The sequence below is a fragment of the Vicugna pacos genome, chromosome 8, assembly GCF_048564905.1.
Source record: "Vicugna pacos chromosome 8, VicPac4, whole genome shotgun sequence".
Taxonomy (NCBI): Eukaryota; Metazoa; Chordata; class Mammalia; order Artiodactyla; family Camelidae; genus Vicugna; species Vicugna pacos.
This window is the reverse complement of record NC_132994.1, coordinates 16,046,502-16,063,461: the sequence shown is the minus strand read 5'-3', so window position 1 is coordinate 16,063,461 and position 16,960 is coordinate 16,046,502. Positions and strand designations below refer to the sequence as shown.

The following is a 16,960-nucleotide window of genomic DNA, read 5'->3' as shown; positions in this document are numbered from 1 at the left end:
TGTGTGTGCATGCTAAAAGAGGTGGATGATGTAATTTTGGAAACAATGCCAAAATATATTATGACTGTGATAAACTGGGAAAGGAGTGCCAAGTCCCTGAACTTAACTGGATGTGAAGGAGAATCAATGTAGAATAAAAAGAGAGCAAGAGATTGAAAGCAAGAATCATTCAGAGCAGACTGTACGTAGAATACGGGCAACACTTGATTCAGTGTAATTAGGGCAAAAAACAATCTGTCGCAGCAAATTCATGATGAGTAACTGCTGTTCCTAAGCAGGTACAGTATTATGAACAATTGTTTGGAGGGTGACCTGTCCATGCCTTTGCATATTTATTTTTTCAGGGAGAGGTTAGATAGAAAATGGGCCAGCACACAAACAGCTCTTTTTTAAAATTTTGCGTTTATACCTTTTTATTATTACACATGGTAAACTCATTTTGATTCCAGAAATACTATATTTACAAAATGTAATGAAAAACGAGTCATAGCCGTTACTTAATGAATACACTAGCTAGCTACTTCGTCTGTTTTTGTAGGTGTCTGATAATGGTCATAGTAGAATTGATTCTGGTCTCATCGATGTCAGGGTTTGAAGTGACAAAGCCAAGTGCTTACATATTATTGCATATGTCAAAATTAGTCATTTAAAAATTAACTAATGTCTAAATTATACACTTAGCTTTGAAGGTGCACTATGCATGTGAAGACAGATAATATTCTCAAACAACCTGTATGCTGCTTTGCTGTGTGCAACTTCCTTATTCTTTAAGTTTGAATCCTGGTTCAGGGATTTATTACTTATCTGACCTTTGGGTGATTTCTTAACCTCTCTGCACCTCGGTTTTCTCGTTTGTGAAATGGAGATGAAAATAGTATTTATGCCATTGAGATGCTATAAGATTCCATGAAGTTAATACCTGTAAAGCACACAGAAGGGCTTACAGTCAAGGGTGAGTGCTATGCAAACTGTGTTAAATTAAGACACTTACTGGACATTTATTCATTACTACTAGGTTTAAAACACTTCTTTGTGCAGCATAAGGATGTCAAAATGGTCCTTGTCCTCAAGAAGTTTGTGGCTTTACAGGGGAAAACCTGGACTGTACACAAGTCTGAAATCATTACTGTAAAAGAGCTTGAAAAGCTGCTCAGCAGACACACAAAGACCATTGAAGGACAAGGGTTGCACCATAGACCTGCTAGGGTGACTGTAAAAGGACTTCTGGTTTAGTCTGGAATGTAGGAAAATAGAAGCTTTTCTGCGTGACTAGCTGTTCTCCAGGGCTGTAGAAGTTGGAAGTAAAACGAAGTGAGCCCATGTTATTTCAAGAGTATTTTAAGCTGGTGTAGAAGAGTTTCCTGGCAGAGATGACTGTCACATGTAAGAATGTGTGACATTTGTGGGGAGGTCTTAGTGTAAAAAGGCTGCCTCTCAGAGTCCTGCTCAATCAGCAATGTGGCAATAAAAAAAATGCATGACACATCCATTTTCATGCAATACCTGTGAATTTATTATTGTCAGTTCATTTATGAGTCTTGAATAATCTTACCAATTACAAAAATTGGGGCAGAGAACAAGTTTTGGTATTTTCAACTTCAGATGCATTTTCTTGGCCATCAGGTAGGATTTTAATATCATTTTTACACATTTTTTTTATTGGGAACATTTAAATAATGTATGCTTGGGAATCATCACCTCCATTTTCTCTCCGGATGGACTGAACTGATCACCAGGGGAGCAGAATTACAGCGAACTCCAATTTAGACCAAATAATGTCCTTGCTGCTTTTCACATGAAAAAGAGGGATTTACTTGTTGCCTCTCTGATCATTCAATTTTTTTTTAAATCAACGGTAACAAGAAGCAAGGATAAAACCTTTATGCTGAGTTCATATTGCTAAATTTCATGCAGAGGAGCAGAGAGGGAAAGGGTCTTGGAGGCAGAGGGAAGAGAATTTGGATGAGAAGCCAGTAGGAAACCAGCACCACTCTGCATGATTTCCTTGGCAGTAAAGATAACAATAAATAAATAAGTCTCACTTATTTAAATAAGTCTAACAGAGTCTAAATATAGCCAAACAAATTGCAATAGGAATATTTTTTAAAAGATGATAAAATAAATAACAAAAATTAAAAAAAGAAAAGGACAAAAATATTTGTGATATGTGTTTTTCATGAAAATGAAAATGGCTGAAATACCTCTCTTTTCTGAAATATCAATAATCGCTGAGAGACGACAGCAGAGGAGGGTAAAAATGCAGGAACGTCTGGCTTCTACTTGGCACCAGGCTTGTTTCTCTAAGGCAGAAGTAGAGTGCCAATGCTATTTTCATGAGGAATCCGAACACTGTGGATTTGTTCCCCCGGGGAAGCCTGGTGCTTGTTCCAGCAGCCGAGATGTTCAACTTTCAACTGCCTTACAGCAAATTACCCTGCTTGTGCGCGCTTTTGACACACTGGGATTTTATTACTGGGGCCACCTAGAAGGAGGTGCCTTCTGACCGGTTGCCTCTTTGTATCATCAAAGCAGGGTCCAGCCAGCACTAGTGATGGGGGCAGAGGCGTTGTCATCACCCACAGAACGTGGGCAACCCAGCCTCAGTGCAGCCTCACCTGAATGTGTCCCTCAGTGTCATATCCCCTAAATTCACATTCTGAAATCTCCATGAAATCCAGGACAGTACGGGCTGGAACCTTTTCAGAATTGTTATTCTATTTTTAAACATGAAAATTCCTTGGTGGGTGAGAAGGTAGGTTTTGGGGGAGGGTGTCAGTGTGGCCTGATCTGGCATGTTGAATTACTGGGAGCTGAGTCTGGGAGTTGAAATTTGTGATGAATTCATGGTTGTACCATCCATCTTTGGGAGTGGGTTTCTTGAGTCTCATTTTGTAATGCCCAATCCATATGCCCACATCTTTTTAGAGCTTATTATAGACTGAGTGTTTGTGTCCCTTTCAAGGGCATATATGGAAACTCTAGTGCATAATGTGATTGTATTTGGAGCTAGGACTTTTATGAAGTAATTAAGGTTAAGTGAAGTCATAAATTGGGGTCCTAATCTGATAGGATTGGTAGCCTTATAAGGAGAGGAACATGAGGAAATATATGAAGACACAGAGAAAAGGAGGTCGTCTTTAAGCCAGGAAGAGAGCTCTAATCTTAGACTTCTGGCCTCCAGAACTGTGAGAAAATAAATTTCTGTTGGTATTTTGTTATAGTAATTTGTTTTGACTAAGACAGAGCCAGACCTACCTATATCTAAGTTCTATCCCTGAAACAAGCTAGCTGTGTGGCACTAGGTAAGTTACCTCCCCTCTCTGATTCTGTTTTTCTCACCTGCAAAGTGAGAGTCACGTGAATCCTTTACAGGAATGCTGTAAGGATGAAATGAACTGATGTACTTACAGTGACTGATACATAGTAAGTGGTCAACAGTCAACAATCATCATTGTCATTTATTACCTGAAAATATTACATAAGTCCTTTCCCCTCCTCCAAAAAAAATCTGAAGCCATAAATTAATTTTTCTTTAATTTTAATAGAATCCTGTTTGGGCAAATACCAAAAGCCCAGAAAAAAGAAAAAAAAAAGTCCTGATGTGTGTTAAAGTGATTGTGTTTACTGATTTCCTGACTTATTCCCCCAGTCAGTGTTTAATGAATCCTGCTAGATTGGTTTGGGAGATGGAAAAGATTATGGTAACCTTACAGTCTCTGACTTAGACCTATGAAACTTCTAAAGATATACATAGCAATGAACATTTAAATGCCAACAGGAGAGGTACTGTCATGAATGGATGAAGGAGCCCAGAAGGAGGAGAGTTGTGGAGGACTGGCGTTCTGGGGACTGCGTCCCAAGAGGGGCAAGGCAGGGTCTGCAGGTCTTGGGTAGACAGGAGACAGAGGGAGCTAGCCTGCTTGGGTCCAGTGTGGGGTGTTGGTCACGGCATAGTGTCACTGAGGTATTTCAAGAATATGTTTCTGGTTCTTGGTTGAAGATGAACTGGAGAGGTGAGGAGACAAAAGAAAAGGTCTGTGCCAGTGACCAGCACCTGTGAGAGGCACATTTTCCCCTTCTGCTCCTGGGATGAGTAATTGACACTCAGGCGACTCTGGGAGGAAGGGGAAGCAGGCTGCCATGCAGCACAACGGGAAAGTGGGTGGTGGCGGGCGTGCGGAGAGGCTTTCGGCAGGATGCACTGGGCTCCATTAGATGTCAAAAGTGAACGGGAAGAAGGGGCCAAAGTCCACTAACTGGTTTCTACCAGGGATGCTGGGAAAGGTGGTATGACTCAAAAAGAATGGAGAAAGGAAAACACCACTGGTTTGGGAGGGAAGTTGGTGAATTCAGTTTGGGGCTCATAGAATTTGCATTTTTGGAAAGAGCCAAGAAATCTTTTGAGATAAGTTATTGATGTATTGACTTCCAAAGGCAATAGCTCACATTCCCTTTTAGTCTTTCTCTCTGTGTCTTGACTTTTTCCTTCTTATTTTTTTCCCTTAACTTTTTGTGATCTTGATTTCATGATTTATAAATCTACAGAAACACGTGGACTTATTTTTATTTCTTTCTTAACACGCTCCTCTCCCCATATTTAAGATGTTAGCCGCAGAAGCCATTGTGGTTTTCTAAGACACAAAACCATTCCTCAGGAAGAATGTTAAAACCTCCTTGTTAAATAAAAATGGATAGTTTTTTTCTCCAGTCACCATTCTCCAAAATGTCCCTATTTTAAATAGACTTAGAGTTGTTTCTGAACATGTAAAGACTATGTTTGTCAAGAATGTCATTCTCCAATCAATTTTTTTAAAATGATCAATGTCAACTTTTCTGCCTGTCTTTGGAAAGGAGAGCATAAAACTATGTTTATTTGCAGATGACATAAAGATCTGTAGAGAAAATACTTAGGAATCTATAAATATTCTACTAAAATTAAGTGAGTTTATCAAAGCCACAGGATAACAGGTCGATACACACCATCAATTGTATTTCTACACATTAGCAATAAATAATTGAAAATTGAAATTTTAAAAATACCAGTTATAACAGCATCAAAATTATTAAATACTTAGAGATATATTTAACAAAATATACACAAGACCTGTACCATATCAGTGGATCAGAAGATTCACTGTTGTTAAGCCATCACTTCTCCCAAAATTGTCTGCAGATTCAACATCTTTCCAATAAAAATCCCCAGTAGGAGTTCTTGCAGAAATTGAAATTATTTCTAAAATTTATATGGAAAGCAAAAAACCTAGGCTATCCAAAATAATTCTCAAAAAGAGAAAATGTAGTGACATATCACATGATTTTATTTTAAACAGATAAATTCTGAATAACTAGGATTAACAGAATGATGTCACAACATTTTATAGAGACAGACCTTTCCATTTACCTAATAAATATTTATTATTGCTAATTTTTAATGTCATCTTTTCTTACGTGTATTATTGTCCCTTATATTAGAATTGTTGCTAATCTGTACAGGATGCCATGCTAGGTTCTGTAGTGTTAACACTTAAACATTCAGACCATGGTCAGAAATGCTGAATCATTTTAGAAATCACATACACTTAATTACATACAGGTGAAAGGTTGAGTTGGGGCAGCAATTAAATGTATTGATCCAGAATTTGGCATTAAAAGAAAGTGGAGAATTGAGAAGCATGTTTGTTTGTTAAGAGAGAATAATAATGAGTTAAGTGTGGCACAGTGCTTCTACCTTCTTTCTGTTGAGAGAAACCCCTCCTGTTTAGCTTTTCAATCTGTGACTTAAAAACAGTGGCCACAGTAGGGTCTAAGGAGAGAAGGAGTCGTTCCCTCACATGACCATTCTATTTTTGCATTTCAGGTCAGTCCTGTTCTTTTTGCATACGTGTCGCTTCATTTCCGATCTTTCCTCTTTGTCAGTTTCCGTGGGCTTCTCCCCTTTGTCCTTCTACCATTCATCTGTTTCATTCCTGCTCCCCAGGTGGATGGAGCAGCGCCCCTCCTTCATGCCATCTAATCCCACTGATCCATCAAGTGCTCAGCAGCCTCCTCGGTGTCCCCTCTCTTCAAAGTGTGAGTCAGCCTGTCAAGCTCTGGATTACCGTCTAATTTGATCTGGTCAGTTCTGAAGATATTAGGTAATATTAGATCCATCTCTGGCCCCATGGAATTGCATTTAATATCTCTCCCCTGTTTTCTGCCATGCCAAAAATCAATGTATAATAAAGATGAATAAATCATTTTTCCAACTGTAATAAGATCGTTGTATTCTAATTATTGAGCCAGGAGGACCTTTCCTCAGAGCAGATGTTGAACCCAGGTCATCTGGGAGAACACCAGGCAAGCTCACCGATATAGGATGACCGAAAAACAGGCTGTGAGGGAAGATCCTTTTACAGGATTTTGAGCAGAGATCTTGTAATTAAAAGGTAAGGATACTCTTGTTTGTGTACTTATGTGTTTGTTCATTAGTATTTAAGGAGGCCTTATAATTTTCAGACTTAAAAAATGAATGAGAGTTATCTGAATTGTTTCTAAGTTCTTGTTGTGACATTATTGTCCTTAGTAATTGCTAAGGTTTGATTCTTAGATGTATGCAGTTATACATGGGCTCACTTCCAACTCTGAATGACCCAGCCATGGAGCTGGGTAAGAAACTGTGATTATGGAACAAAAGAAAACTTTTTTTGCCTAATGGAATAGATAGGATACACTCTGATAGGCATTTAAGGCATCAATACTTAAGGCTATGCACACACAGAGTCATTTTTATTATTGTACTCTGATTAATAAGACAAACTGCTTTTGTTAAAAAGCAGTACTCTGAAATAATACACATTAAACAAATTCACTCAAAGTCTAGAGCCCAGAAAAATTAATTTTTAAAGTAGTACTATGTTTAAATATCTAGATTTTTCTTGTTCATAATGTGTCAAGTAACTTTACTCTGATGCTACTGTGGTGATTTTATAGTTGTCTCAAATATAGTTGATAAGCATTTTTGTGATGTCCAAAACATAATCTTAACATGTGTTTATTGTACTTGAAATATGTCCAAATAAAACGCAGAAAGCAATCCCTTTCCTCCTTAACTATTTGTACAATGGATCTGGAAAAAGTTTTAGAATGTTTTAGGAAAATTGAAACATTTCACACATACAGTACTGATTCAGGATACTTTTATATAAGAAACATATGTACATAACTTGTATTTATTAAACGGGCATTAGAAAAGAAACTTTCTGATTAACATCCCCAGGGATGGAAATAAGCAAAGCATTTCTCCTTCTATGAAGACATTCTTCGGTGTCTCCCTCAATCTTTTCCCTGCTTTTCTCCAGCCCCACACCAAGTAATTCTGACTGCATGTGCACGTGCGCGCGCACACACACACTCTCACGCTCACACATCCTTCATTGCTGTGTTGAAAGGGCAGTGAAACAAAGGGGTCATATTGAAACAGGACAGAAAAGGAGATAAAAAGTGAAGAAAGGGCTAAAACTGCTCTAGTAGAAACAGCAGTCATGAAGGAAAGAGTACAGATAGAAACAAGATGAAAAAGAACCCAGAGCGGAGAGGTAAAGGTTATGGAAATAAGTTTCAGAAGAATCAAGAGAAAATAGGAGTGAGACAGAAGAAAATGTCGAGGAAGGAAAATGACAGACACAGATAGGTGATAGAAGCTGATTAGAGAGAGACTGAACCAGAGGGATCAAAGATCAAATGCAAAGGGAAAATGAGAAGAATTAAAAGGCTGAAAATACCAAGTGTATTAGGAGGTAGAGAAAAATGTTGAGGAAAAAAGATATCTGGGGAAAGGGGAGCTTAGAAATACAAAACTATTTTAAAAATTAAACATATGTCTCATAAAAGGAGTAAAAGAGATTTTCTGGTGCTGCTTAAAAAACAAAAAATAGAAATTAGTGAAGCACCGGGCCTTCGCATTGTAGCTCTGACACAAATAAGTTCTGTGGTCACTGCAGGACACGGCTGGGCAGCTTGGTTTCCTAGTTCATAAAGTGGAAAAGGACATTAGTTGGCCTCTTAAAGTTTTTTTTTTTCCTCCCACCAAAACTCAGTAAAGTAAAACAGAACAAGACAATAAAGTAGAAAAAAAATTAAGATAAAGTTTGGCAATCACTGAGTTTATTTTTTCTTTTTATTGAGATGTGCAGGAAGTTTGAAAAGCGTTTCACGAAGTTGCTGACAGATGCCCTTTGCACCCTGGCACGGCCGGCACGGTGCTACGTGTGGACATGCCGGCAGACTTGCCCATAGGAGTTAAGTTTTCTGGCACTGTTATCTCTTTCTACTATGTTCTCTCATTCTTCTCCAATCTCTGGAGTGTCACTTTGTCTCATTGTCTGCACACAGAGGATCAGGTTCAACTCTGGATCATTTCTAAGTTCACAGCTGGGAGTGGGGAGTGTGACATACGGAAGTGCGTGGTCTCTAAGCTGGAGATAAGACAAGCGCAAATTGGGAGTAGGTAAGGGTTGATCAGAAGCCAGGAAGAAGCAGGGACAGAACCAAGTCAAAGGCACCACAGCCACTCCTGGGTGCACATGTGTAAGTCTTCCAGGAACTTGACTAGCTCCTGAAACAATAGACCCCTATTTCAATTAAAAAATAGATTTATCTTTTTTTCTTTATCATTACCAATGCCTTTATAATCAATTGCCCTTAAAATATGGTTTAAGCTAGACCTGGTAGGAAAAGTCAGCAATATTACCTAAACATCATATCCCTGATTAGCAACGTTAGAGACAAGTTCACTTTTGAAAATAAATAAATGGAACCTGGTTAACCTTACAAGCTTTTGCACAGCAAAGGAAACCACAAACAAAATGAAAAGACAGCCTACAGAATGGGAGAAAATATTTGCAAACAATGTGACCAAAAGGGATTAATTTCTAAAATATACAAACAGCTCACACAGCTTAATATAAAAAAAAAAAAACCCGATTACAAAATGGGCGGAAGACCTAAACAGACATTTCTCCAAAGAAGACATACAGATGGCCAACAGGCACATGAAAAGATGCTCAATATTGCTAATTATTACAGAAATACAAATCAAAACTACAATAAGATATCACCTCACACCAGTCAGAGTGGCTATTATCAAAAAGTTTACAAATAATAAATGCTGGAGAGGGTGTGGATAAAAGGGAATCCTCCTACACTGTTGGTGGGAATGTAATTTGGTGCAACCATTATGGAAAACAGTATGGAAATTCCTTAAAAAACTAAAAATAGACTTACTATATGATCTAGCAATCCCACTCCTGGGCATAGATCCCAAATAAATTCAAAAAGATGCATGCACCTCAATGTTCATAGCAGCACTATTTACAATAGCCAAGACATGGAAGCAACCTAAATGTCCACTGACAAATGACTGAATAGAGAAGTTGTGGTATATTTATATGATGGAATACTACTCAGCCATAAAAAGAATAAAATAATGTGATTTGCAGCCACATGGATGGACCTGGAAATTGTCATTCCAAGTAAAGTAAGTCAGACAGAGAAAGACAAATTATCATATGATATCGCTTATATGTGGATTCTAAAAAAATGACACAAATGAACTTATTTACAAACCAGAAATAGACTCACAGGCATGGAAAACAAACTATGGTTACCAAAGTGGAAAAGAGTATGGAGGAGGGATAAATTAGGAATTTGGGATTAATAGATACATACTACTATATATGAACTAAATAAAAAACAAAGACCTACAATATAGCACAGGGAACTATATTCAATATCTTGCAATAACCTATAATGGAAAATAATCTTAAAAATGTGTGTGTATACACACACACACACACACACACACATATATAAACTGAATCACTTTGCTGTACACCTGAAACTAACACAACTGTATAACATTCTCTCCACAAGGACTTTTCAATTTCCCCCTCTAGGGGATGAGTCAATCTGTTCAGGGCAAGAGCATCCAGCCACTTGGGGTTCCCCACCCAGAGAAGCTCTGTTTCCTCCATAGTCAAGTGCAAAGTATGCAGATGGCAAAGAACATCACCACTCATTTTTAGTTGTATTTCATCATTTTAGTACTAAATGTTTAATTCATTTCTTGCCTAACTTATGCGGATTCCTGGGAAAAATAATCTCCTAAATGAGTTTTGAATTTTATCTGACTATTCCTGGCATGAAAGTCTGTAAAAGAAAGGAAGCCAAGGAGATTCATGAAGAAACAAATGCAGAGGGTAACATGAGGGTCCTGTGAGGCCCACCTTGAGAACCAAACTCAGGGGTCTCCACTGGGGCTCTGAGACTGCATGTGTGTGTGTACCAAGTGTCCCAGGTGATCTTTCTCAGGGAACTTTAAGACACATTGAAAGGGAACTGTGGAGACAGGAGAGGAGACAGAGAATTGGTCCAACACAATGAAGACAAGAGCTGGGAATTTGATTTTGATATGGTGGGCAACAGGGAAACAATTATAACCAAGAGGGCTGTGAAATCCACTGACCATCATGGTTTCTGCTTGTCGACTCACATGGTAGGCAGAAGGAGACTCTTTTAAAATATTTTATAGAAATACAAATGCAAACAATAAGGTACAATCATTTGCATGTTACATTTGCAAACTTTGAGAAGTTGTAATACTTAGTACTGGCAAAGATGACTTTCTATGTTACATTTATAATACAAATTAGTACAGCACTTTTGGAAAGCAATTTATTAATACACAGAGTCATTAAAATCTCATGCTCTTTGACCCAGTAATTCCACTTCCAGGAATCTAATCCAAAACGTAAAACAAGCCATGCAGTTGAAGATTCATCACAGCACTGTTTATAATAGTAAAGGGTTATGCAATCTTTAATATGTTAAATATGTTGACAGAGAAAAACACTTAATATATAACACTAAGTGAAAAAAGAAGGTCTAACCCTGTATTTTTGCAGCCATTTAAAAGCATCTTTAGGAAACAAAAAGCCAGAAAAATATATAAAAATTATAACCATTGTATTTAGAGAAGATCTGAATTTTTTTACTTTCCCTTTTCTCCAAACTTCAGGTTATAAGATTACCTTAGTTTCAGATTAAAAATAAAATGATAAAGTCAGTTTGCTTTATAAATTAGCTTATATCATAGCTCATTTAATAACTATAAATTTAATTTGTATTCTGAAACTTCCATAAATCAGTGCCATATTTTTCACAGTTTCCTGGAAATGGAAATAAAACTAGAGAACTGTGAAAACTTTTGTAACTTTGTTACGGAGACAAAGTAGTGGACAGAAATCAGCTCTCTTTTAGTTCTATCTGGATCTAAACTTTCTCATAAAATAACTCAATACTAATAGTTGGAATGAAGATATCAGTGAGTGCTCTGGGGGTGAGGGTGACAATCCAGCTATACTCATAGAGTCAACTTTTTTCCCAGGGCCTGGAGCTTATTATATTCCTGCTGCTTTGGTGTTTTTTCTTTTCTTCCTTTCTGATTTTTTTTTTTAACTAACATCTTATTAGGATAATTCAAAAAAAAATAGAGAAAAGTTGAAGAATTATGCAATGAATCCCATTTTCCCACCACATAGGTCCAAACTTAGCTTTAATTTCTCACCTTCATTCCAGCTGATCAGTTTATTAGAAGAAAAAATAAACCAAGTACTTATATAATTTGTATATTTCTTTTTAAAATCTAAAACGTAGTTCATGTTTTATCACTAATGTGGTCGAAATTGAATGCTAGGCACTTGTACCCTCACTCGTAAAACTACAAATGCCAGATATTTGTCAAGTGGAAGAAGAAGATACAGAAGATTTGGCTGAGCCGCCATCTTAGAAGCAAATTTTCCCTCGGAAGTTTCCCCAGCAAGACAGCCTTCTTGCCTCCGTTACCTCCAAAGGCTCGCCTCTATTTATGGAATCCAGTGCTGTCTTTGGTATAGTCTTCGCATTAGGGAATTCTGTGGTTAATATTTTATTAGGTAAACATTTTGCCTTCAATATACGATTTCTGTGCAATCAAATACTATGTTTAAAATGTATTTTCTTCCCTTGGAGGACACATCTTTTGAATGACAACATAAACAAGAAAGGAGATAATTCAGTGTGCAAAACTGGATTCCGTCAGTGCTCTCAAGAACACTTACTGATTTTCAAGAAAAAGTTTTCAAGCAAAATATTTGCCAGAAAACCTGAACAGCGGGTGAGGCAGGCTTCAACAGTGGAAAGAGTTTGGACTTCAGCATTCCACAGATCCGAGTTCAAAGCCCCGTTCTGCCACTTCCTAGCTTTGCGAGCCTGGAAAGGTTACCCCACTTCTCTGAACCTTCCTTAAATTGAGTTAATAAAACCTACAGTACAATCTGTTTGCTCAAAGTAAATATTTAGCACAATGTTTTGCACATAGTAGATGTTCTAAAAAGATCCTCTTTTATTATTATATTTTTCCTATTATATAATTCTTTGACTTTCTCAGGCTCTCTCTCCTCATCTATATAACGGAAGCATTCACCTCTGATTAACAAGAGTATTGTGAGCATGAAAGGAGGCATTTTGTGTAAATGTCCTTTGTAAATTTGTAAAGATCCATGTTATCAGTTTAAGATTACTATTTTGAAATGATCACCAACTTGTCCACTGTAAGTGATTCTGTCTAGGTCCCTGATGCCCTCATTGCTAAACCCAAAGGTTGCTTTGCAGTTATGATCTTAAGTAACCACTCTTTGGCTGAGCCCTCTTGGCTCCTTGAAACACAGGCTTCCTTTTGTTTCTCGGGCCCTGCACTCTCCTTATCCTCCTCACGTCCCTCTAGACACTCCTTCTCAGTCCATCTGTGACTTCCCTTCCACCAGAGCTCCTCAGAATGTTGGGTTCCTTGGGATGTTGCCCTCTCTTCTGATTCTACTCACTCTGATTAGATGAGCTCACCTACCTCTTTGGCTTCCACAACCTCCCTGATGCTAATGACCCCTGTGCCTTATCTTCAACCTAGACCCATCCTGAGTTCAGAGTCAGACATCCAACCACCCACTGGCCCTCTGCGCCCGGACATCCTGCAGACACCTCAAGTCCAGTGTGTTCAAGCGGGCACCATCGCTTTCCTTTATGATCCTGCTCCATTGGGGCTTTGCAGCGAGTGACTTTTATGATCACTTTACAGCAGCACTGGGTTAGCACACGCTTCTCTTATTCCACTTGGCCATCACCCACCAGAGTATCACCAGTCACAAATTTGCTCAAGCCAGAAACCTCGGAACTGTTCTTGAATTCTCCCTTTCCCTCATCTTCCACATCCAGTTAGTCATTAACATGTGTTGATTCTTCCTCTGAAATGGCTCTCAAAGTCCACATTTATATATAAGTTTATATTTAAGAAATATAAATAAAATTTAGAAATGTAGGGACATTGTGCTATCAAGGGAAGCTTGTTTCTCCTTAAAATGAAAATGCTGGTACTATTAAAAGCACAGCAGCATAAGCCAGAAAGAAAAGAAAAATACCATATGATATCATTTATATGTGGAATCTAAAAAAATGACACAAATGAACTTATATGCAAAACAGAAACAGACTCACAGACATAGAAAACAAACTGATGGTTACCGGGGAGAAAGGGGTTGGGAAAGGATAAATTGGAAGTTCAAGATGTGGAGATACTAACTACTATATATAACACAGACAAATAACGTATTTCTTCTGTATAGTATAGGGAACTATATTCAATATCGTGTACTAACTTATAATGAAAAAGAATATGCAAATGAACATACATGTGTATGACTGAAGCATTGTGCTGTACACCACAAATTGACACAACATTGTAAACCGACTATACTTCAATTAAAAGAAAAAGGAAAAAAGGGAAAAAAGGGTACAGCAGCAAGCACACATTAAGAAAAGGTCCTGTGGTCACCAGGGGCTGGGAGAGGGGACAGGGGAGGTGTTAGTCAGAGAGCAGCAAGTTTCAGTTACACAAGATGAATAAGGCCCTAGAGACCGGCTGTACAGCTCAGAGCCTGCAGAGATCAGTCCTGTGTTGTGTACTTAGAGATTTGCTGAAGGAGTGGCTCTTATGTTACATGTTCTTATCATTAAATAATAATAATCATAGTAATAATAACAAATAACGAGGGCAGGAGTAACCTTCTGGAGGTGATGGATGTGTTTATAACATAGATCGTGGTGATGGTTACATGGGTGTATACTTATTTCCAAACTCTTCAGGTTGTATCCATCAAATACACGTAACTTTTCGTACATCAGTCATACTTCAATAAAGCGTAAGGAAAGCAAAGATCCTGGTGGGTTGGTAGATACTAAATAATTCTAACAAGAAAATGATCAAATGCTGTCAGTTGTATCTCTAAGGATAAGAAAAGCTACATTGTGCCATCGGCTCTCACATGTGAACTGAATATGGTAGTGACATACACGTAAAATGGCAGAGATCTGATGTGGGAAAAAGAGGTGTGAATCAAAGGGGCTCAAGAGTCCAAATGGGAAATGCAGCCAATGCTTTTTCCTGTGGCTTTCGAGCAGCCGCGGATCAGCACGCGCTTCTCTCATCCCACTTGGCCATCACCCACCGAATGAGAATAACACACTTCACATCAGTGGGGAAGGGCCAAAATATTGAGACCTTCTTTTATGACATTAACCTCAAGCTCATGGTCTCCATCATTTAGGCTTTTATTATTCCTTGCAAAGAGACTGTTGTCAGAGTACACCACCTATAAAGGCAAAGGGCATGCGGCTTCAGCTTGGATAAGTTCCCTACGAAGTGTCCTAATTGACTTGGGTCCTTGCGACTGTCCACACGAGTGGCTAATTAACTTAAAAAAAAGGAAAGAAAACTACCTTGGGCTTAAGGAAAAACAAAACAAAACAAAACCCTAGTCTATACTTTATGTTCAGTCTAAAATCAAGAACGCACTTTTAACCTTTCACCCTCTGACTCCGCTGTGTCAGGGCCAGGTCAGCCTCCAAACAGGAACTCTTCCAAGTGACTGGTATTTTTTATTGGCTTTCAGTATACGATGTTGAAGCACTTTATTGTCCAAAAGTAATTATATTTATTTAAGACTGTTACTGGAGGAGGGAAAATAAATATCCAGTGGGCCATTATAAAGTTTTAATATAACTTTCTGTAAAATATTAAAAAGCATACTTATTTCCACTTTTCATACTCTTTTTTTTTTTTTTTTTTGCTCACCAGTCACATAAGAAATATTTTCCTTTCTATTTATATGCACTAAAAATCCTGATGGTGCTAAGATAGCACCGCTACCACCACAGTAGTTTTACTTTAAATGACAGTATTTTCAAAGATCAAAAAAAAAATTTCTCTGCCTTTAATCACCCATTATTCTTTCTTGCTCTCCTCTGGTCAGTCCTGGATTCAGCTAAACTAGACTTTTTGAGCTAGTTGCTTTAATGAAAACAAAACAAAATATCCTAATTTCTTAGAGCCTGTGCAGTATTGTTGTCTTACATAGTAATCTCTCTATGCCTCAGTTTCCCTGTCTGCAAAATAGGAATGATCACCGTGCCTGTGTTACAGGGTTGCTGGGAAGATTGAACATGCTAATGTGTAAAGACCTAGCATGCTGTCTGGCACTTGGTAAGCACTCTGTGTGTAGGCGATCATTGTTATTTTTCCAAATGGAATCAATTATCTTGTATTCTGTGGCACAGCAATGCTGAACTTATAGATCCCCGTAGGTACCACTTGCTTGACGGCTTCATTAATGCTGTTCCCTCTGCCTGGAATAAACTTCCTGCCTTTGAGTGTCTATTTCCAAGTCTGATTTATCTTGAGAAACCTCTGTTCAGTTTTAACATCACCTCTTCTGGGAAGGCTTCCTTGATACCCTTCTTCCAATCCATGGGAAGGTTCCAGATCTCTTCCCCCCGGGCTGTCTCTTTACTTTGAGTATGCTTCCACTATTGCTCTGATGATACGGAATGACCATTTATTGGTTCCCATTTCTGTGTTCTTAAAATCAGAGGATATATCTTATTCATTTCTACTTCCCTTGTGCCCAGCACCAGGACTGCCTGATTCCTAGGAGGTTTTCAATTCATGCTTCTGGAACTGAAGTATGGCTCATGTAGCAAAATGTCTCTAGGAAGGAAACAGGAGCAAATTAGCTACCATACATTTTACAAAGAATTAGCATTTCAGAATGCCCCCAATTACTCATCAGGACAAGGAAAGCCAGCGATCTGCAAACCATCTCACTCGTCTTGAACATCAACTCATTTATTCAGCACTATTTATTGACCACCTTCTCTGTGCCTGCTCCTGCCCTAGGTCCTTGGAGTACAAAAACGAGAAAAAAACAAAAGCAATCCCTACTGTCCTGGAGCTAATGTTCTAGAAGGAGGGAGTCAGGCAAGAAACAATACATGCAAATAAAAAGTAAAATGTCATAATGAATTCGAAGATGATAAATGCTATGGAAAAAAAAAAGAGTGAATGGGAAAAAGGGTTGGGGGACCAAGGATGCTGGCATTGGCAGGGTGGGCTGTGAGGAAAGAGGTGGGGATGTTTGCAAGGTTAAGTAAGGTGGTCACCACTGGCCCCACAGAGATGGTAAAATCTGAGCCAACATTTGAAAGAAGTGAGTTAGCTGATAAATACATGTCTGCTGGAAGAGAGTTCCAGAACAAAGGCCCTGAAGTGGGATTGAGGACCAGAGCAGAAGGTCAACGCCTTTTAATTTTCTAGAAAACCAAGTTTAAGAAGGCTCAGAATGTTATTTTGATGAATAAAACACACTCTGCAAACATTGAAAAGCCACCTAGAGCAGTCAGGATTCCCAGAGAAACCAAGAGAAAGACAGAGAAACTCAGGCAGGAGATCTAAAGGAAACAGGCTAGGAAAAGAGAAACTGAATATGCTTTGCTTCTGTTATCTTTTTATTAGACCTGCAGGAGACCTTTGTTCGTAGGGAAACTTGTGTAGTCATCC

At 38.3% G+C, this 16,960-nt stretch overlaps 1 protein-coding gene across 1 annotated transcript in view; it reads left to right on the top strand.

Annotated features, from left to right (window-relative positions):
• Window positions 1-6,361, top strand: part of LOC116281625 (uncharacterized) — an 84,246-nt gene extending 77,885 nt beyond the window's left edge. The window contains exons 3-4 of the mRNA XM_072965570.1: window positions 5,978-6,114; window positions 6,279-6,361. Coding sequence (XP_072821671.1) covers window positions 5,978-6,110 — 133 coding nt within the window. The 3' untranslated portion in view covers window positions 6,111-6,114; window positions 6,279-6,361. The remainder of the gene's footprint in view (window positions 1-5,977; window positions 6,115-6,278) is intronic.
• The last annotated feature ends 10,599 nt before the right edge of the window (window positions 6,362-16,960 follow it).